At 44.8% G+C, this 23,577-nt stretch overlaps 1 protein-coding gene across 13 annotated transcripts in view; it reads left to right on the forward strand.

Moving 5' to 3' along the window:
- LRRFIP1 (LRR binding FLII interacting protein 1) overlaps positions 1 to 23,577 on the forward strand; it is a 101,477-nt gene that overhangs the window by 57,164 nt on the left and 20,736 nt on the right. For 6 of the 13 annotated variants that reach the window (XM_041460236.1, XM_041460226.1, XM_041460230.1 and 3 more), the window contains exons 7-15: positions 2,360 to 2,392; positions 3,441 to 3,488; positions 6,821 to 6,877; positions 9,701 to 9,781; positions 11,797 to 11,862; positions 14,653 to 14,730; positions 21,910 to 21,942; positions 22,710 to 22,835; positions 23,343 to 23,414. In XM_041460236.1, coding sequence (XP_041316170.1) covers positions 2,360 to 2,392; positions 3,441 to 3,488; positions 6,821 to 6,877; positions 9,701 to 9,781; positions 11,797 to 11,862; positions 14,653 to 14,730; positions 21,910 to 21,942; positions 22,710 to 22,835; positions 23,343 to 23,414 — 594 coding nt within the window. The remainder of the gene's footprint in view (positions 1 to 2,359; positions 2,393 to 3,440; positions 3,489 to 6,820; positions 6,878 to 9,700; positions 9,782 to 11,796; positions 11,863 to 14,652; positions 14,731 to 21,909; positions 21,943 to 22,709; positions 22,836 to 23,342; positions 23,415 to 23,577) is intronic. The other 7 variants (XM_041460229.1, XM_041460232.1, XM_041460233.1 and 4 more) reach the window with 4 other exon arrangements.

The raw sequence follows: 23,577 nt of genomic DNA on the forward strand, positions 1-23,577 counted from the left end.
TTTTTTGCTCAAGATGACAAACTTGAGTGCTTTTCAGAGCTAGGAGATGCCTCAAAGCTCCAAAGATTCAGTGAAGAAAAGCCTCTCTGCACAGCAGAACGTCAAAAGCAGTGTTTATTTTACTTAGGGTTAAATGTTGACATATGGAAGTGTTTTCTGGAGGGGGAAAAGACCTCTAGTTCAGCTGAAATATCAATTCTATCTGTTTAGAAGGTGATGACAACACAAATGGGTTGTTTATCCCTGGCTGTAACGTGGCACGATGCAAACACACTGGCTCTGTGTTTATAGCACATCTTCATCTGAAACATCTCTTAGTGGAAATTCACCACTGATTCTTTCCGGGGTGTTTTTGCAACACAGTCCTGGGGTTTATATGCATCTAAAGAGCAGAAGCTCTGCGTTCTGCCTCCTCACCATGCCTTGGAGGAGCTTTTCTGGCCCTTTTCGCCCTGAGCAGTATCAGGCTGTGATAACCAGCGCTGGCCTGGTGAACAGCAGCCTCCAGCTGCTCCGTGGGATGGCCACAAATTCCTCATACTTCTGCAAGGAATGTCCTTCTCTGACAGAAGGATCTGGCTGAAACTTTCCACACTGGTGTTTCTCAGTGATGTTTCACAGGCCCTATCTCCAAAAAGCAGCATTTGGTGGTGGATGTGCTGACACTTTGGCAGGCACAGGAGAAGTTTTGACAGAGCTTCCTTGCCTCATTCTTGTGTCACTGGGATTGTAGAAGCATGTAAATATTTGCCAGTCTGAACTGAAATTCAGCCTTCTACGTCTTCCAGTTGTTTTATTCACAATTAACTGATAGAATCACAGAATGGGTTGAGTTGGAAAAGATCTTAAAACTCATCTTGTTCCACCCCCTGCCATGGGCAGGGACACCTTCCACTATCCCAGGCTGCTCCAAGCCCTGTCCAACCTGGCCTGGAGCACTTCCAGGGGCAGCCACAGCTTCTCTGGGCACCCTGTGCCAGGGCCTTACCACCCTCATATGGAAGAATTTCTTCCTAATACTCAATTTAAACCTATTTTTTGTCAGTTTGAAGCCATTCTTTCCTTTCCTTCCCTGTCACTCCAGGCCCTTGTACACAGCCGCTCTGATCACTTTCCCAGTGTGGATTTACAGCCGATGTAATTTGTAGTAATTTGACCACATCTGTGGCCAATCTGTGGAGGTTTGGCTCTTGCTGCATCTCTCTTCAAAACAACAAAGCCAAAAGCCCCATAAATTTTGACCAACCTTAAGAAATCCCCTGAGTTCTTGTGTCCAGTTTGGCTTTGGAGCTGTTTTAGCCTGAAGACAGCATCAGAAACAGATGCCTGGAGTCCATGAAGTGGACTAAGTGGACTAAAATGACTTGGAGAGTTCTGAATGGTGCTGTCTTTTCAGATATTTGAAGGCTCTCCTTCCATTGTTGCAGGATGCCATTTTTGGAAAATTCATCTTCCATCTTTGGCACTCAGGCTCCTTGCACTGTGAGGGGCTGGTGGTGCCAGGGCTTCCTTCTTGCAGCTCTGCTTCTCTTCTGTGCAGGAAGTTTTCACTGAAATGAGCCAATATCAGACATTCACTTCTCCCTAGGGCTTCACCACCTCACTGATCTGTGTGGTTTTACTCTGGACTTTTCTCCTGGAATATTTTTGAAGTGGATGCCTGGACTGCAGGCACCAGAGATGTGCTGAGGTAGCTTTTGGGGAGCTTCTGGATGCTTCTGGCAGAGCAGGCAGCACTACACACTGCAGAACCTCCAGAGATATTCATTAGACCAGGCTAGCAAGTGGAATGAGGCTCCACAGCTGTGGCTGTGCTGCAAACAGGGAACAGGGGTCCAGGCAGTCCTGGCTTGGCTGTGTCTGTGGCTCCTCCATGGAGAGATTTCTTCAGCAGCTTCCCTGGTGATCCTGATCCCATCAACAGCTCCTGCCAGTCCTGTTTCAGGAGTTCTGCAAGCTCAGTTCTGTATCAGGCAGATTTTCCTAGGGAAGCTCAGTAACATCAGCCTTTGTTGAGGCTCTTGAGCCTCTCTTCAGTCCCTTTTCTGTTTCATTTGTCCTGGTTCTCCCACTTCCCAGCTGGCTGTCTCTAATCCAACACCATCAGCATGAAATATTGTTGTGTTATCCATCACTCCCGATTAATTTGTGCATCCTTGTTTTGTATCCTCCCAGCTTCCAAACTTGTGCCTTTGTGCAAGAAATCCTGCACTATCAAAGTTCTTTAGCTGGGATTTACATCTCCCTGCCTATTTTTGTGTTTGTTTGTTGTTTGTTTTGTTTCGGGGCATTCCTTTGATTGACATAACTTGTGTTTTCCTTTGTATTCTGATTTTCCTCTCCTCTCATACCTTTACAGTCTCATTTGGATTATGCCAGCACCTACCCAGTGGTGAGAACAGTCTGCAAGTTGCAGAGTGTGTGTGTGTGTGTATTCAAAAACTAATCATGAAGAAGAAGCTAACACGGGTTGTGATAACTTCTCTGAGATCAGGGTGATCTGGAAGCATCCTGAGGCAGTTTGTGGTCTGTGATGTCAGATGCCACTTCCCTCTCTCCTCCTGCTGTGACACAGTTCAGATGAGAAGTGACAAATTATTAGAGAGATCTGAGCTGGGTTTAGCTCAGTAGTTACCACAGGCAGAGCAGAATGGCTTGGATTTCCCCTAAAACACTGTCTCTGTTAAAGCCTGACCATTGTTGGACCAGCCGTGTCTGGATTTATTTCAGCACAGATCTGGAAAGGAATAAAACTCTCATAACCTCACTGTAAACAGATCTAGCCAAGGTGACAGGATAAACACACTGCCTACTGAAGCTGCAGCTTGTGTTACCTTCACTTTAGAGGACAAAATCAGATTAATAATAATGCTTTGACAGCGAGTGTTTGCTCTGCGAACACTGAGATAAAGCTGCTCCTGAAAGAACAGAAAGGGGCAACGAGGACTAAAGCTCAGTTTAAAACATTTCCAGCTGCCTTGTGTTGAACTGGAGGTGTGCTGGTGTCTGCAGGAAGCAAACTGGGCAGTGCAGTTCTCTAGATTCTCCTGCTTTTCCCCTCTTCTTCATTCCCGGCGCTATTTCCAATCAGGAGCACAGCGCATCCATTTGTGCCTGACCTACATCCCAGAATAGTTCCAGCACGTTTGGGTGTTTGCATGGCTGTATTGATACAGTCAGGATGGACAGCTGGCAGCTCTGAATTGACTGAGCCCAGCCAGCGTGGCTGATTGGAAGCACAGCTGCTAAATTTAACAGTGCCATCAGCATTTGAGCAATATTCCCTAATAACTGGGCGTTTGACTCCGGGGGTGCATCGGCTGCTGGGCACTCACTGAGCCCTGCTCTGCTCCTCTTCCTGCATGGGGATGTGCATGCCTGGCCCTGCATGGGTGTGCAACACTCACTGATCTCACCCTGCATTCTTCATCCCACTGCAGGCTGGATTAGAGAGTGAGAGGACCAAAAAGAAGAACTACTCCAAAGCAGTATGTATTTTTGTCTGTCTCAGAGAGGGTTCTGCCTACAGAGCCACTGTGGCAGGACAAGGAGTGTGTGCAGGTGGGAGAGCTGCCAGCCCAGTGTCAAGGATACACCACAGCTATCAGCACTTGCTAGGCAATAATGAGCATCAGTTCATCTCCAAAATGCGGGATCATCCAAACTCTTATTTCAGTGCTGTGCATAAAGAACACGTGGGAAAACTCAAAACCTTACAGGAGCTACCTGACTTGAGCTGGAACATGACACAGAAATAAGAAGGAAAGAAATAGGCAATGTTGAGAGAATGTCATAGAATCCCAAATGGTTTGGGTTAGAAAGGCCCTTAAAGCCCATCTCGTTTCACCCCCTGTCATAGGTGAATCTTATGGGAAGCAATTCTGGGCAGGCAAAGAGGACACTGATGCCTCGGGTTTTAGCTTTTATATTTTTCAGATTCTGTGTTTCTTTAGTGTGTGGTCTGGGCTTCATATTATGGGATGGTGAGCTCTCTTCACAGAGCAGGGAGACAAAACAATTCCTGCTCTAGCTGGGGACCAAGGACAAATGACCCAAATCTCAGGCCCAAGAGCATAAACAACATGGACTGAAGAGAGAAAAACAAGAAGGATGGGACTTCATGGGCTAAAACTGTAATTGGACAATTAACTCCAATATACAAATGGACCAGAACTTATAAAAGTGAGAGACCCCATGACCAGCTGTCCATTTTGTGACCATTTTGGTTAATTTTGGGTGTAGTCCTGGCTGGGCTCTTGTGCTGCCCAAGGTGGATCCATTGAGGCCTCCTAATAAATCCCTACTTTATTCTTTAGCTCATCACAGGTGGAGGCTGGATTGGGGTTCTTTGCTACACTGGAAATGAGCAGGGAATTTTTCTGAGGGCTGGAAGTTGGCTGTGGGACAGAGAAAGACTGAGGGAGCAGCATGAGCCACAGCCTGAGGTGAAAAAAAGCAGAAATGGACAGAGAAATGGTTTCCTTTGTGTGTCAAAAGCAAGAAGAAAATGCAGAGAGAAATAGGGTCACTGAAGGGAGAAAAGTAAAACTGAGTCATTTCAGCCTCCCTAGTATGCACTTTTATTTGTTCCAGTTTTCATGAGGGTCAGATGCTTTGCATGTAAACGTAGCCTAGAACAAAGGTCAGCGAGGTCTGATAAAGCTGACCCTGCTCTCCAAGAGCTGCCTGGAGCATTTGCCTTCAAAAATATGCACTGGAGAGGTTTCTGGAGAGGATGGGTCAGAGGGGCAGGGGAAATGGCCTCAGCTCTGGGGCTTCAGGCTCAGCTCTGGGAGACCCAGGGCAAATGAGGCAGATTCCTTGAGAAGGGCCTGAACTGTAAAGCGATAACCAGTTACCCTGGGCTTGTGGAAAATTCATCAAGCCAATTCAGCTGGAGGTCCTAAGCAGGGTAATTATTTCAGGGCATAAAGGATGTTACTGTAAATTGACTGTAAGGCTCTTGGCTGTCTCTACGTGACACTAAGTGAAACCTTGGGCCAGATCTCGTTCTTGTAAAAGGAATGTACAGTTGGAAAATAACTTTGTTACAGAACAGGACAGCTGGGAAGGATCTCAGCTGGTCTGTTCCCAGCTAAGACAGCATCATCTGGGGTTTTTAAGGAGGGAAAAGCAGTTCTTTAGGAGTCTGTATTGCCTGGCTGGCTAAGTGCAGGGAGTGAAGGCAGTTTCATACAAGGTTAGAGTGAAAATACTGATGATAAACAGGAGACAACTTGTCAACATGGAATAACAGTAAAAACAAATGGGGAATACCACATCTGGGAAAAATGAAGGTACCATTACAAAGTAATAGGATGGTTCAGATAGTGGTCTGAGGTTACATTTAGTCAATATTGCACAGCTGAAAAAGGCAAACAAGTCCTCAGTGTAGCAATAAAAGGGGTGGTGGAGGTAATTGGTTTGCACAGAGCATTGCCTTCAGCTGCTGGAGATCCATTTTAACCATTCTTAAGCGTTGGAGAAATTCAAGGAGCTTGGAAAAAAACAACAAAAAACAACCTGGTAAAAACTGGAAAGAGGCCAAGCTGTGTGAGAAGGCTTCAGCAGTATTTCAAATCAGTTCTTGAATAAAAGAAACTTGGATGTTTGCCTTCCATTTGGGGTGATAGTATTGCATTTCAATAGAGAATCTAAGCTTTTCCCAGAAGTAGCTTTCCCAGCTTGGCTCTGAACTGGTTTCTAAGTTAATTTGTTTAATTTTTCATGCAAGCTGCTGTATAGTAGATGATAAAATATTTCTCTTGGAAATTGATTCACATTAGTTCTAGTGGATTTTCATTTTGGGAACTCATTAAAACATGGACTTCAAAACTTAATTTTAATAGAAGTTCTAATTAAATTTCCACCAAACCCTCAGACCTCAAATACACAGAGTGCTTCCTTGTCTTCAGTGTTAAACCAGGGCTCACTGTGAGGTGATACCAGAACAGTGAATTGCTGGGGAAACCTGAGCTTTTAATGCTGTCCATTGAGGAGACTTTTGGGTCTGTCCTCTCTTCTTCACCACGGCATTCCCAGACTCAGGACTGAGTCACTGATTGTTTTCTTTTATTCCCAGCACTGCTGCCATAGGGATTTGAAGCACCTCACCTTGTTCGTGGAGCAGTCCTTCTGGGCTTGTTTGTTTTCTCTCCTTTGAAGGAAAACATCTTCCTGACACCACGGAGGACAGCTGAGCCCACCCAAATCTCCTACTAGCCCCCAGACTGCTGCAGAATCCTGGGGTGTGGCAGATGGTTTAATTCTGATGCTCAAAATCAAAAAGAAGAGAATTTATACAGCACTGCATGTTTGCTAAGCTGGGTTTCTCAAATAGAATTAACGCCTCTACTACAATTGCTGTTTTTTAGGTGTTTAGCTGCCTGAGGTATAAATAGCTATAGTGATATATGCCCTTTATTGTAGTCTCTGATCTCCTTTTTGTCCCCATTTTGTGCCCTATTCCCTTCACAGAGTGTTTGAATATAGAATAATGTTTGAATATAGTAATAAGAGGGGAGGCAAAAAAGGAAAAAGAAAGGGCGGGGGGGGATCAAAAAGGGCAAGCAGGAGTATCCTTGACATTTCTGGCTGTTCTGGAGGCAGTGACACAAATGTTCGTGTCCTCGTGTTTGAAACCATGACCCAGTCCTGCACTGCTCCTGTTCCTGGTGTATCTTTGAAAAGTTCTGTCTCTGCCTTTGCCTTTCAGAAGTGATGACATTTGCTTAAAAATTCCCTTTGGGAATGTCAATTTTTCTTCTCTCCTTTTTTGTCTTTCCTTTTTTTTTTTTTTTTCCCTTTCCTTCCATAACAGACCAATGGTTATGAGGAAGACGTGTATGGATCATCCCAGAGTAGAAAATCTAGCAGGGTTAGTAGATTATTTCTGTTGCTACAAAATTCTATCACTCCATTTAATGGGATTAAAGCTAATTAGCAAATTCTTTTTGGCAGTGAAGCAGGTTTTACCTGTCTTGCATGTTGTGGGTTTGGAGTCAGGCATTGGAGGTGCAGCAAGAAGCTATCTGGGAAATAAAAAATCAAAAATCAGGCCCTGAGTGGGGAGTCTCAGAAATTGGTACAGAAAGATCTTGGAGCCAGAAGTGCTTTAACTTGTAGACAAAACTGGGTAAAAATTACATTGTGGCAGCACTGGCAGGGAGGATTTCCACATGCTGGAAAGAGAATGAGTGCTTTTCAACCTCTGCAAGGTGTTCATGCTGTGCTCTAGTACTGAATCTCCTCATTTAGTCCATGCCTTGAGATTTGCATAGTTAAAATGGACTTTGGCTTTTGAATTTTCCCCAAATGCATGTTGTTTATTTGAAGTTTGCTTAACTAAATGCCCTTGGTTTGGGTTTTTTTTGGTTTGGTTTTTTTTTTTTTTTTTCCTTTATAAACCATATCCTAGGGTTTCTGGAAACGCCTACAGAGCTGAAGAGCCAGTGCAAGTGTTCCCACTTAACTGCTTAACATTGATGGACTTTTATTTCTAGTCCAAAAAAGCTTAATTATTAACTCAGTTGTGAGGATGCAGGTCACAATGTTCCCTCCTGTTCCAGCACAACCAAGTGTTGTGTGTCAAGTACAGCAGCTCCTGGCCCTGCTTTGTTAAATGTTGGGGATTGTGCAAATGATTTTAAGGGGTTGTCCAAGCACAGCCTGGGGCCAGAGGGAGAACTGTTTGGGGTTTGGGGGTTTTTTTTTTTCTCCTTTATTTTAACAAAGCCAGACAAAAGCTCAGAGCCTGTTGATCTTTGTGCTATCAGGGCTTCTAAAGAAATTTAGTGGTATGCAGCCTAAAGCTCAGTGTTTAGGTCAAAAATAAACTCTTTTAAGCCTCCATTTGTCCAAGTGTTTGAGCAATAACACGCTGAACATGAGAGAGAGTTCAGGGGGTTACTTTGTAGGCATGAAGTTAAGCAGGATCCTGGATAAACAGTGAAACCTGATATTTCACGTCCATCTAAAATTGTTGCTGCCATATAATTTAGCTGGCATTATGTGGATAAGAGACAACGAAATACTGTTGCTTGAGCTGCTGAGAAAACAGCCTGTCCTGTTGCTGGCACTCTTGCTGGCCCATTTGAGGAGTTCAAGGAGCTTTATTCTGTAGCACTGGTGATAAATGATGTTCTTACTCTTCACTGACATACTCCAGTGCTCCGAGGACTGCAGGGAGAGCAAAATATCTGCAAGAAAGTCATCCAGGGAGAAGAGGTTGTTTGGTTTCCATTTAAATAATTTAAAATCATGCTGGAATTAGCATCTGCAGCGTGGGGGTTTAGTCTGAGCAGGGCTTAATTACAGCAGCATCGTTAGTTCCTTGTAGTTGCTGTTTGGTTTAATCATTAATTAGGAGGGGGAGGAAGGTTTGGGGGTAACTCAGAATAGCTGAAACTTCAAACCAAATTGATGCCAGCCTGGCTGGCGCTCACTTTTTAGGAATATTCTCTCCAAAAAGCCCAAGCTGAATCCTAAAGATTGTCAAAGTGACAAGGAAAAATGAAAAAGAGGAAAATTCTTCAGGACAGCAGGGAAATGATGAATGAACCTGCTGGCAATGGCTGTTTCCAAAATAGGTGTCCAGTTTTAAGTCAGAATGGACCGATCTCCATGTGCACACTGCACTTGCAGTGTCATGGCTTGATCCCTTAAATATGATTAATGCCATGTGCCAAATAGTCCACATGCAGATTGCAAACTCTAAGCAGGAATGAAAGTAATTTCTTTAAATTAAAGTAAGTTCAAGCTTCCTTTCAGTCAAAGTCTCATGGTACAGGCATTGTTTGGGGGGTTTTGGTTTGTGGCTGGTTGTTTCTTGGGTTAGGTTTTTTTTGAAGTTGGACAATGATTTGCTCTCAGCCTGTACCTTTGGTTTTTGTGTCAGATCTAAATTTCTGTTTGCTCGCAGTGACAGAAGAAAGCAAAGAAATTTCTTTAATTTGCCACAGATCTCCCTCCTTTGTGAGGAAATCAACACCTCCATGGACCACAGTGGAGGCAAGGATGAGTTAGGGTTTGTGAGGAGCTGACTGCTGGAAGCAGAGAGCCTTGGCTGTCTAGACCCCCATGAGAAGTGTTTGGAAAGGTGTCAGGGAATAGGTGTGAAAGGAGAGCTCTGGAGAGCAGCAGAGGAGGTGAAGGTGTGAGATCTTTCAGAACAAGCCTTCTCATTAAGATCCCCAAAGTGGACCAAAAGTGTGGGGATGACTGGATGCAAGGCAGAAAAGAGAAGGTGTTGGATTTAAAGAAGGTGTTTCATGGACACAGTCTCACTTCTTGGAGGAGTTTTCTCCCCACTCAGTCTTGACGTATCTGACAGTGGGCTGCTCACACTTCCTGCTGGGCACAGCCAGCAGTTTTGGTCCCTGGCTTCGCTCTCCATCTCCCAGCATCTCACCTTCTCCTAGGGGATGTAGCTTACAGGACATAAACTCCTCAGGATGTCAGGAGGAAGCTGATCAGCTCTCTGACCAGTGCATTTTTACAGTGCTTCAAAGGTCCCACAATTTTCACACATCCTCACAGCTTTAATGCAGTTCTCTCTTCTTTTTGTATCTGTGACCACTTTGACTGCTTTGCAGTTTGTATTCACTTAATTTACTTTTTGCTTCCCATTTAAAGGAATAAAGAATGAAGCTGAGTTCTCAAGGAGTTTGTTTTTTTTTTTTTTCTTTGTTTGTTAATGCAGGCTTCCTACTACTCTGACCTGGGTCTCCCCAACAGCAGCTATGCTTCCACATCTCAACTTTCTTCCCAAAATGGAAATTGGGTCTGTTGCCCTCTGGCTTCACCTGGCCTAGACTTAGTTTGGATAATACAACCTCTTGCACTTAGGAATCAATTTGAACCAATTGTCAAGAGTCTCTGTAGCTCTTTTTAGTGAAACTTAAAAAAAAAAAGCTCCAAACAAATCAGACCTTTTAAGATTGGAATGAGTAATGGAAAACTGTTTTCAAATGAGCACAGTCAGTTTTCCTTTGCTGCTCCTCCCTTTCCTTGTCTGCCATTGGCCTGGAGAGATAAGGGAAATCTTAATTACCTGAAGTTCTCTATTTGAGGCAGCTCCTCTGCCTGGCGTGTCGGTCTGGTGAGCTTGAGAAAATCCAGTCTGCACCACAGAAAATTACAGGGAAGCAATTCCCAGAGTGCTGGGAGAACATCAGTGGAGCTGTAAAACCCCTGGGAGGTTGCATTGTCCCCTGTGTGTGGCAGAGCTGGGTGCCAGCAGAGCTCCAGCAGGGCTCCAGGTCCTGCCTGGGGACACAGCACGGGGTGTGGATGGGGCACTGGCAGCAGGACCTGGCCTCAAGCCCTGGGCTGGGGATCGCTGCTGGAGTGTCTCTAGCACCCAGCTCTGCCAGACACAGAGTGCTCTGGGTTTGTTTAAGTTCTGCATTTTGGGGGGGGATGGATATTAACACATGTTTCAGGCTGCTCTGACTGAAACACTTCTAATTGCTTCCTGAATTAGTTGGGTTTTCTCTGCATTTTTGAATAATGAAACATCCAGGAGATGATCTTACAGCTGTGTGAAACACTGACAGCATGTACTTTGAAGCACTTCTGTGTAGCTCTGTTTCTGGCTTTGGTTGAAGTGAGGAGAAACCCCAGTTCTGGCTCCTGTACACAAATGCGTGGGAGACAATAACAGCTTAACAACCTAAAATTAAATTTTCTGTTTTGCTTTTGCATACTGTCTGTGTCCTCCCTTCCTGCAGGAAATGCACGTGCCTGCTTGGTATTCTTAGTCTTTGAGAGCAGAGATCTAATGCTTTCATGGTGCACATGACTAATATTCTCTGTACTGGGTTTCCTTCTGTTGTCATGTAGTGATCCTAATCTGTCACCGAGCGGGTTCATTCTGCTGTAGGCCCCTTTTTTTCTGTTGAATTGACTGTGCCAAAACAAAAAGTGTTGTGCTTGTCTCCCCCAGCCCTCCCTGCTGTACAGCGATGCCCTGCCAGCCAGGAGTTACAGGGTTTGTTGTGCTGATGCTCTGAACACCAACACCAGAGCCACTCACGCCCAGCCATGCACATCTTGTCCCCTGCCTCTCTCTGTAATTCCCCTGGGGTGCATTTGTCTCAGCCCCTGGTGTCCCATCCATCTGAATGCCACCTGTGTGATGCTGTTTGTGATGCACACCTGGATTTGCTGATGCTTCCTTTTAATTCCTGTTGGGATTGTGCTCATGGGGTTGTGATGCTGCCAGGGAATTGTCTTCCTCGGTGTCTTTCCGGGAGCAGGACAGAGAGGCAACATCAATTCTTGCTGGTTGCTTAACAACTAACAGAAATCTGTCCACAAATTTATTTTTTTTAGACAAATTCCTGCCTTCTTGTTTAAAATGAGCTTCTCAGAATTTTTTCTCAAAGCTTAAAGGTAGAGTTTCCTACTCCCCTTGCGTTTCCTGAGCCATATATCTCTGTGCTAAACCGGAGTCTGTCTCAAAATATAGTAATTATTCTTTTATTAATTTACTAAACTGGCTGGTAAGTGAAGCTCATCACTGCCAGCAGCAGCAATGCAGGTGAAACGCGGGATCAGTGTAAGAATTGATGTAGCCATTTCACGGACAGGCAGTCAAACCATTAAATGAAAGTCGAGCTGCAGCCCTGGGAGAAGGGCTGGTGCCACATCTCGGGGCTGTGTCACATCCTGCACGTCAGGTCTCCTTGGCTCTTCCCTTGCATGCTGCTTGTGCCTGCAGCCAGGAGCTGTCCTGTCCTTGCCCACGGTGCTGGGTGGGTTTGTGCCCGTGCTGACTCTGTGTTTTCATTGTAGGCCTCTGTGTACGAGGAGAGCGTTTACAGTGGGAGCCGGCGCTATAGTGCCCCCAGTTCCCGCGCTGTAAGAGCTTTTCTGCTTTTCCCTGCTCTGTCTCTGTCCTTTGCCGGGCTGGGGAGCCTTCCACCTGGGCTGTGTGACATCTCTAGGCAGCAGGAGTGGGAGCACCACGAGCTTCCGTGAAGCAGTGATCAATGGGAACTCATCCCTCTGTGGGACAGGGAATCCGCTTCTGCCTCGCGCTCGGTTTGCAGATAAAACACCTTGGAAAGGCCATACGTGAAATCCTTTACCCTCCCTGAGACTTAATTCTTCTTGTCAAAACTGAGAAAAATACAAGTTTAAAACGTAATCAGCCAAAAATTCAAAAATCAGTTCCATGTAAGCAGTGTGAAGTAAATGATTTTTGGGAATAGATGGGTTGCTTGGTTTTGTTTCTTGGATTTACAGTCAAATGTATTTTACATTCATATATGTGACAGTGCTTCCAAAATGTGTGTTCTTGAGAGTGGAGGGCTCTGTCATGGATAGGGAGCAACAGTATAAGGAATAACCATATAAATTGTTTATTTTCAAAAAAAGAAACTCCAGGAATTGATTTACAGAGTAAAAGGCAGAAATGCCTTCATATCTCCTCAGCGCTTGGGCCATCTGCTGCTGTTGTGTCCACCTGGAGAAAAAAAAAAAAAAAAGAAAGAAAAAAAGCCAATCTCTAGATTTCTCAGTCCTCCTCTGTGGGCCCACTGCTTATTCTGCCTCTCATCCCTGAACCCAACCAACCAAGAAAACACCAGCAAACAAATAACCACCATCTAAGGCCATAGGAGTGAAAAGCCTCGAGACAGAGCACTGATGTTAACATTAAACATCACATTTTTATTAGCTTGGAGGAGGAAACACTTTCAAGAATGCTTACTGAGCACTTGTTAGTCCTTCAAGAGCTGTGCCATCCTCTTGCCACGCCACTGATTCACATCATTTACAGCAAACCTATCAGCCCAAAACCTGTTTGCAAGTCTTTTACGGGCTGTCAATGGCATGAGGACTAAAACCCTCCATCCCCATCCCACCCTGCGCTACCCACAGGTATTTATTTGTGTGTGACCCAGCCTCTCCAGTTCCTGGAGTAATGAGAGAGTTGCAGCAGGAGGGCTTTGCCTCAGAGGCAGCGACCTTGTCACAACACTTGTGGTTGTTTTAATGCCTCTGAACCTTGCAGCGCTTTTAACCTGGAGAGGGAGTGTCACCTGGAGTGGCTGTTCCCAAAAAATGTTTTTGGAAGGGCAGGTGGATGCAGGGGGTGAGGCTGAAGGTGGCCTTGCTTGGTCACAGCCACTTCCACAGCCAGGGCTGCAATGCACAGGGAGCAGCTGTGGAATAACTAGGGCCTGGAAACATTAATATGGGACTCATTAGTAATTACAACTTTTTCCCTGTCACACATTTCAAATTTATTGTAAACCCTTCTTTTGTTAAACATAAACCACTGCAGTGACCAAACAAAATCTGTATTTTTACTTCAGTGCTTTTTGCCTTTAATTTAGGAATTACTATGTGACTGGCAGTAGTTGGAAACAGTGTGCAGCAGAGTTTTATACTGTGCATACTCTCACCTCTGAAATGAAGATCAGCTGCACAAAGCCAGCGTAGGACATGGAGTCCCACAATGGATGGGCTTGGAAGGGACATTAAAGGCCACCTGGGCAGGGTCACCTTCCACTGTCCCAGGGTGCTCCAAGCCCTGTCCAGCACTGACCATTCCAGGGATGGAATGTCTGGAAGCATTCAAGCCCCAGCTGCTCTGGACACCCTCGGGGTGCTCCGAGGGCACTGCCCTGCCCGAGGGCTGTGCCCCTTGCACGGGATGTTTTGTGGGCAGTGCCTGACCCTGTGCTTGTGCTCTGGCTGGGGTTATTTCCAGCTTACCCTCTCACCATTCATTAGTGCTGCAAGCTTAATTTGCAGGTGATGCTGTGCTGCTGTGTTACTGTGACTAATGAGGATGGAGCAGCCCCGCAGTGGCCTGGCTGTTCCTCTAGTGGCCAGGTGACTTAAGAGAAAAAAAGCCCTGAAAAAACCCACAGCATCTCCAAAGTGCAATAATTCTTCAGATTTCTGTGTGTTTGTATCTGAGAAACAGTCCTAATCACCTCTGAAACAAACTCATTATTTCCAGGGTAAGTTTTAGTTCTGTTTCCCTGATGCTTTAAACTTTTATTTCCCTGCTCCATTTCTACTGCATTAAAACCTCTGGAAGTAAAACAGAATGGACACGTTCCTTGTACTTGTCAGCAACCAGCCAGCCCTGTCCTGCATCTCTGCTTAGATGTTTCCTTTCAAAAAAAGCTACAAGACTTTCTTTGGCAGGAGATGAGGACTGCAGGTGCTGGAAAACCAGGAGAGAGACTCAGTCTCTGAGCTGGGCTCAGTTTTTACTTTAATCCCCTCATAGATGGATGTTTCTTCCTTTCATTTTATATGTGCACAATGTTGGGAACATGGGAAAGTGATTCACCAGAGAGCCTCAGAGCTCTCGGAAAGTATTAGGATCGAGGCTTTTGTAGAAAAACTGAATTGTTTACTTGTCATTGGTACCTGAAGAGATATAAATAAATTATTAGTATTCTAAGAATTGAGTCAAAACTCTACTTGAACTGCCAGTGGAATTACTGCTTGCTTTAATTTTCAAATTAACAATTCTCTGTTTTTCACTGCTGTTCCTTTGTCCAGCTGCATGTAACCATCTCTTTAACTAATTTCAGATGTGATGCTCTACATCCTCTCCTGCTTCCCTTGCCAGTTCTAATGGCTTTCTCTTTTCTCTGCCTTCTGTTCCTGGTTTTCCTGCTGCAGCCTTCTGAGTACAGCTGCTACCTTGGTTCGGGATCTCGGGCATCCTCCAGAGCCAGCTCTGCTCGGGCCAGTCCAGTGGTGAGCTCCTCTATTTCTCTTTGCCCCTCAACTCTTTCATTCCTCTCTCCTTCAAGGTCTTTTTTTGTACAGAGGTCACTGTCCCTCCTGAGTTTCTTAGGGTGTTAATTGGACCTTCTGGGCAGTGCTTAAGACAAAGAAACCAGAGGAGGAATTGCAAAACTGATGTGATTTCTTTGCAGATGTATGTTTTTACAACAGAAAGTGCACTTGGGACTCTCATGACAATGCTGTGTTTGCTTTAAATGGAGGAAAAAAAACCAGCAAGGTTATTGTGGAAAAGACTGGGATGTTGCTTGGAGTGCTGTGTCTCCTTTGGGGGAGCAGGGAACCCTAAATCTTCCTGCAGCATTCAAGCAGTTCAGTTTCTCTCCAGTGAGCAGTGTTTTGGTGCAGAGCTGCAGGGCTCTCCAGAGGTTGGATTTGAACATCTTTGTGGGACTGCAGAGTGCCAGGCACTGCAGTCTTTAGCATGGTGAAGTGCTAGAGGGATAAAGAGCCCCCAGCCAGGGCTGAGCAATGCTCAAGTGCTAATGATGCCTCAGGGTTTAGCTTTTATATTTTTCAGATTCTGTGCTGCTTTAGTGTGTGGGTCTGGGCTTCATATGAGGGGATGGTGAGCTCTGTGCACAGAGCAGGGAGACAAAACAATTCCTTCTCTAGCTGGGGAACAAGGACAAATGATCCAAAAGCATAAACAACGTGGACTGAAGAGAGAAAACAAGAAGGATGGGACTTCATGGGCTAAAGCTGTAAATGGACAATTAAACTCCAATATGGAAATAGAACTTATAAAAGTGAGAGACCCCATGACCTGCTGTCCATTTTGTGACCATTTTGGTTAATTTTGGGTGCAGCCCTGGCTGGGCTCTTGTGCTGCCCAAGGTGGATCCATTGAGGCCTTTTAATAAATCCCTGCTTTATTCTTTAACTCTGTCTGGCCTCTGTTCCAGGTCAGCTTTCACAAGGCATCACTAAAGGCTTGGCCACCCCCTGCTTTTAGGGAGTTTCTGTCTTTAATTTTTTATGGCACCTTGCGCTTTCTCTCTGTGGCTGTTCCTCTCTCTGGCTGTTTTCAGCTCTGGGTATCTTTCTGATTTATTTCCAAGCATGGGGACAGCTGCTGAGTGCTCTAGGATGTCTGGCAGAGGAAACATGCAGCTTACAGTAAACTAAAATATAACAACATTAATTTGCCACAGAGAGTGAGTTTTGGAGTCTGCCATTTGAAAACTGATGCAACAGAGCTGTGTGCTCTGAAGTTTTGGTGCTCCAAGGGTACATTCACTTTTTAAAACTATTAAAAAACAGAGGGATTTTCATTGGATACTGTATGGCAGCCGGTGAGCTATAAATAAATCAGTCTTTTAATTAGCCCCTGAACCTGAGTCCCTGAGCTATGAGTTCTTACAGAATATAACTTGTATTAGTAATACATCTTAAATGCCTTTGCAAACTGAATTTCAATTACCCCCAAAGCAAAACCTAACCAGAATAAACAGGGATTCCATTACTGTGAGGGCACTAAGAACTGGGTACCCACACAGTGCAGTTGCTTCCCATCAGGTGTTTTCTGTGTGCCAGCTGAGTCACTCCTGCAAGCTGCTTACGGGAATCCCAGGATGCTGGGAGGTGCAAGGGAGGTTTTGGGCTCTAAATTCCCTGCTTACACTTTGGCCTCTTGGTATGCAAGTGGCTGGAGATGCTTTGCTGAGTCAGCACCAAGCTGAGTCTGCTCTGCAGGGAGCCAGCAGGCACTCCTTAAATTACCTTTCTTTGCTTTAATTAGTGGTTTACTGCCCGCTGTGAAGAGCTTCCCTTGTCTCTGTCACCTTGAAGGAGAGCAGAGTTAATGTCATAGTGAGTCCAGCTGATCCTGAAAGTTCTCATTGCTACACAGGGTCATATATATATAATATTTTTTTCCTGCATTAAACAGACATTGCTTTTCCTGTAGCTCAGAGGGAGGGATCACTTTTACTGACAACCTTCAAAGTCTTCTTGTAGAGTTTTTAGTCAGGTACTTGAGAGTAGAGAATGATTCCATGGAACTTACTAAATTAAAGCATACAATAGCTTGCCACTGCAGCTCTGAAATTTTTTTCTCAGAGTTTTGTTTCCCCCTCCTATCTCTGTTCACTGAACAGTGAGCAAAAAGCAGCAGTAGTTTCCCTGCAGTGGTTTTCCTGCTGTGCACAGCTTTGCTAGTTCATGTTCTCATTTGTGTTGCCATGTTGGTAATACAGTCAAAGGCAGAAAGACACTTAAACACAATGTGTGAATATTTATCTTTGTAGCTATTTTAAGATTTCACTATATCTGAATGAAGTTTGCTGTTTGTTTATTTTTCTTGAACATTTTTCATGTTATCCCACTGGCGATTATCTGCTGTCCTTGCAGTTACTGCAGATATGCAAATATGTTGTTTAATATTAAACCATCCTCACACAAAGTACAGATCTTAACACTACTGAGAGCAAACATCAGATATTTCTGTACAGGTGGGCCTGAGCTCTCAGCATGTTTTGGCAGAGCTGGACTTTTTATATGAATTGCAGGAGTGGTGTTATTTTTCTTTTCTAAATCAAGAAGCTACTAGTGAAAAGCAATTATTTCTAAATCTGAAACAGGCTCAGGATGCAATAGTATTTGTCTGAAGGCTCTCTAAGGCAAAGCAGGCAAAACAAGAGGAGAGGGCAGGTTTTGCTATGCTGGGATGATGATGATGATGGTTCATCCTGCCGTTCCCTTCTTGTGGAGCCTCAGGCAGCAACACGAGCAGTGAGAGTTCAGCCTGAGCACACACAGAGCTGTAGAATATTCTGAGCTGGAAGGGACCCACAGTGATCATCAATCCAAGCCCTGCACAGACACCCCAGCAATCCCACCCTGTGCATCCCGGGAGTGTTGTCCACTGGCAGCCTGGGGCTGTGCCTGTTCCCTGGGGAGCCTGGGCAGTGCCAGCACCTCTGGGGGCAGAACCTTTCCCTGAGCTCCAGCCTGAGCTTGCCCTGACACAGCTCCAGCCATTCCCTGGGTTCTGTCCCTGTCACAGGGAGCAGAGGCTGGAGCTGCCCCAGGGGAGGAGGATGTCAGCCATGCTGAGCTCTGCCCTCCCTCTCCTCTGCTCCAGCTGAACAAACCTGCTGCCCTCAGCTGCTCCTTGTACAGCCCTGCAGCCCCGTCCCTATCTTCTGTCCCTCCTTTGGAGGCTCTCTAACAGCTTTAGATCTTATCTAAAACTGCCCCCAGCACTGGAGGTGAGGCTGCCCCAGGCCAGAGCAGACAGAACAATCCCCTCCCCAGCCTGGCTGGCACTGCTAGGGTGATCCCCCAGGACAGGGATGTCCCTCCTGGCTCCAGGCACTGCTGACTCACATCCAACTGGCCACGGACCAGGACTTCCAGATCCCTGCTGCTCTGCGGGCTCTCACTCCCCAGTGTGTCCCTGCATCCAGGGCACACCCCAGTGCCCAGCTGTGAGCACCTTTTCTCACTGGCAGACACTTACTGTGCTCTCACCAGAAATAAAATGAAGACGCTGACAGACTTAATTGTGGTGGAGGCACTTATGAAGCTTTGCCTTCTCTCTGCCTGCAGGTTTAGGGTAGGTTGTATCCTAGCCCTGCCTCTGACAGTCTGGATGTGCTTTGGGCCCCTCTGGAGTGAGGATTTGCTGCAGTGCTAACTTGCATTTCTGGGGCTGATAAGTTTGTTTAGGCAGTGACGTTCGGCATAGCACTCATTCCTGAGAGAGGATTCTTCTCACAAACCCTCCTCAGACCTGACAAATTTCAGCAGTGGTTTTCCCCTGCTGACTTGGAAAGGCTTGTTGCTAATTGCTGGAGCTCAGGTGGCTCTCAGAGGAGCAGCAGGAACTCTGTTACTGCCTGCCCCAGCCCAGCTGATCAGACAGGTAAGATGGGGGTTGTTGGAGGGGCTGTACTGACTGCAGTACCTCTTTTCTTCCTCTTAATTCCAGGGTTTGTAGGTACCATCCTGTGTTCAGCTCTAGCCTAACAATTTTTCTCTGCTGTGGGCCGTATTTCCATTTCAAGCTGTGCTGTGCTACTTTAAGGACAGGAAATGATCTTAATTTGATTTGTCACCAAAAATCCCCCTTGCTTTCGTGAGGAAGTTGAGCTAAGTGTAAGATCTGAGCCAGAGCTGAGCAGGGACAGCCACGGACTGGACACTGAAGCTGGTCTGATAACCCGAGCATGGGACATGGCACAGACAGAAGAATTCCAGTCTTCCCTTCCCTGGCCTTGTTCAGGAGCCTGGAAGCTGGAAACTGTGCCTCAGTCCTGGTCTTTCATTGAATTCAAGATCCCTGTACTTGCAGTAGGTGTTTGGTTGGATGCTCTCTGGCAGTGCTGCAGGAACTAATTTTGGTCTGGACACTCCACTGGTGGCAAAGAGCTTCACTCTAAAAGAGTTAATCCTTTTAATCTATGGAAAACTGGCACTTTAGCCATATAAAGGCTTGTGGGGTGATCTTGCTCACGTTATGTTTCCAGCTGTGGTGAGCTCTGATATTGCTGACATTTTTGTAATGTGGCTCTGGATTTATTCCGAAATTGCTGTCAGAAGAGGCTGAACTCTGATCCCACTGCACTTATTTTGCAGAGAGCAGCCAAAACAAAGATGTGCGTGCTGGAGTTCCTCAGAAAATTGCTTCCTTTTCCTGCTTTTTATGCACTGAAGTAGAAATTGCCCCAGTTGTTGGTGGAGAGGAAGATAATCCGTGATTAGAGACAGACCCATACCCTTGTGCAAATGAGAAATGGTAGTGTTGTGTAAATTAAAGGTTACCATTAGGTGAATCCCTCTTTAAATCTCCTTTTCTGGCAAGTATTCTGTCAGTCCTTTGTGTTTGTGGATGGAAAAGTCCCAAAGCCAGGATATTTTTATGAAGGGCTGTGCTGGGGGCATGTGAAGGTGGAGGAGTTCTTTTTAGCCTATTTAACAATTGCAGTGTTCTTGACTGAATGCTAATACAGAAGCTAAGTGTTTGGGGCAAGAATTCTGTACTACTTCAAATAAACATAAACATTTCTCTCCTGACCTTTCTCTGTCTCATATATTGCTGAATCAACTGCCAGAGGCTTTGGGGGAAGGCTGGAAACCTGGAGGTCCCTCTGGTGGCTGATTTCTTTAGGAAAAATTTATCTTTTTAAAGGGTACTGTGAATTCATTAATCTAAACATGAGCACGATGAAAGCTGTATAAAATATTAATCTAAAGTAGGTTTCTCTCTTTGTACAAGACAGATTTTGGTGTATCTCTGCCCTGTAACCATAAAATTAAACGCTGCTTGTTTCAGCCTGACTTTTTGCTTAGAAAAGTGTTGTGTAGCAGGAGGCATCTGTATATTGTAAGGATGTTATTTTGGTGTAAAGAACTGGCTTTTCTCGAAACTGATGGAGTTTTTAAGTGTTAATATTTAAATTAATTGTTAGGGATAGTTACTGGTTTTGAGGAGAAACTGCTCTAAGTATGGCATTCATGGCACTGAATGGATGAAAGATGAAGATGAAATCTGGTTTGTTTCTTTAAGCAGCTCAATTTTAGATGTTACTTAATAGCCTTCATTATTAGAGATTATGCCCCATCAGAGTCATTATTTAAGATAGTTTTGCAAGCAAGGTGTAGCAGGCTTCACAGGTGTGGTTAGGAGTGCTCTGAGTAGAAACACTCACTGTAGTCGTGCCTCTCACCACGTTGTCTTCAACATTCCCCTCTGTAAATGCAAGCTTCTATTTGACTCGTGCTATGCATCATTAAAACAATATCAATATTTGCTCCCTTCTTGATTTTCCTAAAAACTGGGTTTGCACTTTGTTCCAGAAAATTGAGGCCATTGTGCAAATGTCTGGAGGAAAATAAGTGTTTTGAGTTGTGCCCTGTAGGACAGATTTTGCAAAGGCTGTTCGCAGATTTCCAGAGGTACATGTGTGTGGACACACCAATCTTTTGTCACATGCCATTATTGACACTGCCACAGCTGTCTTGATAAACAACAACACAGTGTTTGGCCACACTAGAAGGCTGCCAAATCCAGCACTTGGAGCTGTCTGGCATGAAAATAAAAAGCTGTTTGCACAATTCAGTCCATCTTGTTCTTGGTCTGGGCTAAATTGTCTGCCTTCATTAATGACCCTCTCTTATTGCTTCCAAATTCAGAGATTTGAGAGGCTTTTCCCTAAATATTTTACCTATTCAGTGTCTTTGCAAGTTTAGATATAGTACTTTAAGTCTGGCTTATTTTACTTTGAAGCCTCAGACTTAAGTTTTCTGAATGCTAATTCCTAGGGAATTTTAGCTGTGAGATGTCAGTGTAAAAAGCTGATTTGTAACAGGTACCTCACAGTTCTGGGGTTTTTTTAAATAGGGTTACATAGTAATATGAAGAATAAGGAGTTAGATTATCCCTATATTGTTCTATGTAATAAAAGAAAAAAAGTTCCAAACAACTGTGCCAAATGTGTACTGATTAGGAAGAGATGTAGGCTCTGAGTGTGTTTTCAATGGAAATTATCAACTTAACCTCAATTATGCCCTGCTTTCCCCTGAATCAGATCTGTCCTGATTGTTTTTCCATTAGTTTCAAAAACACTATTCCCCTTGGCAATTAGGCTCTTCTTGGTCTGGGGAAGACATTAATTTTTCTAGGAATCCTTTGGGAAACCAACTAGACTGTGCTGAATGTCCCAAGAAGAATTCAGGTTTTGTTGAGTTCTGCTGAGTTTGTAATTTCATTCAGTCCTTTTTACACTTAGAAAACTCTCTAACTTTTAAACCTTTCCCTTGTCTGCATCCATGGTAATTTTTCTCACTATTTGGATTCTTCTAGACTAGTTTTGGTACAGGACCTATCTTTAATAAATTGCAGTGAAATATTGAAACCCTAAAAGAGCCATTTATTTAGACTTTGGACTGACCCCTGAATTTTGATTTGAGGGTCAGTTTTGTAGTCTAGGATCTTTGCTTGAAGTTGCAGTTGCTTGTCTTGACAGGGGAGTATTAACCACAGGTTTGAAGCTTTAGATTTCAAGTCTAGCTTGGTACCTTGCTTTTTGGGACAGGGAGGATGTGGTGGCATTTCTGGTATGTTACTGCTTGCTTTTACCCTTTATTGATTCTATTAATGACTCCTTCTCAACCTCTCTTTTACAGATTGAGGAAAGGCCAGAAAAAGACTTTGAGAAGGTAAGAAAGATCTTATCAATTGTTCTGACAATAGTGCTTTGTTCATTCTTTTCGGTGGGTACAGCTTGCCATGAGTGCACAGAAGTCTCCTATAAAATCCATTGTGAGGCAAAAATTTGAATTTCCGGAGCCTTCTGCTACAGCATTTTTGAAGATGAACTTTTCAGCCCCTCCTTACTCAATGTTAAGTAGCTGACCTTCAACAGCAGTTGGCTGAAACTGCTTTAGGCTAAGCCACACAAACACTGCGTGTGTTTATTAGATCTTAGTAATGAGACTTAAGTTATTTATGTAAAAATAAATAAATCATCATAAAAGAGGAGGCTACTACATTAACCCTAAGTACAGTCAAACAGTTCATGTGGCCACTCCTGCAGAGTAAATAAATATCCACAAAGGAGGGGAGCTTCCAAACCTTCCACAGAATGTATTATTACAAGTTTTGAAAATGTCTGGCAGGCTGATACTAGCCCCTAAAGACTTTCTCCACTTAAGAAGGAACAGTTAGAAGCTAAATTATGCAAACTCCTGTTGCAGTATTATTTAAATACTTCTGATCTGCCATTTCTCGTAGTTTCCCCTGTTAAATCTTGATTTTGATTTTTTACTTCTTGGAAAGCTTGATTTTAATCAAAAGCGCATAATTTAGAACTGCAAGGATTGGTGTAATGTGTGTATGAAGAAAAAAAAAGAAAAGGGAAAAGCTACAAACCCATAATTTATGTGGAAAAGAAAGTTCTGAGCAGTTTATCTGTGTGTGATTGTAGGGAGCACGAACTGTCTCAAGTTTATCAGCAGCTACCTTGGCTTCTCTGGGAGGGACATCTTCACGGAGAGGCAGTGGGGACACGTCCATCTCAGCTGACACAGAGGCATCCATCAGGGAAATCAAGGTGAGGGATGCTTAACCCAGAAGAAATTAGGGAATATCCTTCAGGCTCCTTCCCCAGGAAGGAGCTGGGGCAGTGAATCGGGTGCTGGAAAGAGAAGCTTTGCTGGAGATGTCTCTCAGATGGGACCGGTTGTAAAAGGCACCTCCCAGCCTGAAACAGGGAATGGGAGGAGGGTGGAGATGACACGCTGCACTCCTGGAGAGCAGAGGAGAGAGCCTGGGACAGAGGGTGACTGTCACTGAAAGGGACAGAGGAGGGCTGGGATTGCCAGAGCCTTTGAACCTGGGCCTGCGCCTCGTCCTTAACGCTGAAGATTCTGGTTTTTCCAGCCAAGAGAAGCAGAATTAGCCCAAACCCCCCTGACCATGAAATTTGGTTGTCTGGCAAGACCTCAGCTTAGGGTCAGAGCCCTTAAGGTGTGTGGGAGCAGCTCCTTGAGCACTGCTTGTCCCTCCCAGCTGCACCCTGCCCCGTGGTGTCACTGACCTTTCTCGCCATCTCCCTCAGGACATCTATGAGTTAAAGGACCAGATTCAGGATGTAGAAGGCAAATACATGCAGGGGCTGAAAGAACTGAAGGTACTGGTGTGTGAGCATTACCCCTGGCCCCAGTGTGAGCCCAGAGCTACCCTTGCATGCTGTTCTCCTGGGAACTGTGTGCAGTGTCTCATTAACGGGCAGACTGTTCTGACTGGGGGGGTTGTGGTGAGAAATGCTCCCAGGTGTGCCCTGAAAGGCTGCT

This window comes from Pyrgilauda ruficollis, unplaced genomic scaffold (assembly GCF_017590135.1).
Source record: "Pyrgilauda ruficollis isolate IOZ18807 unplaced genomic scaffold, ASM1759013v1 scaffold140, whole genome shotgun sequence".
Lineage (NCBI taxonomy): Eukaryota > Metazoa > Chordata > Aves > Passeriformes > Passeridae > Pyrgilauda > Pyrgilauda ruficollis.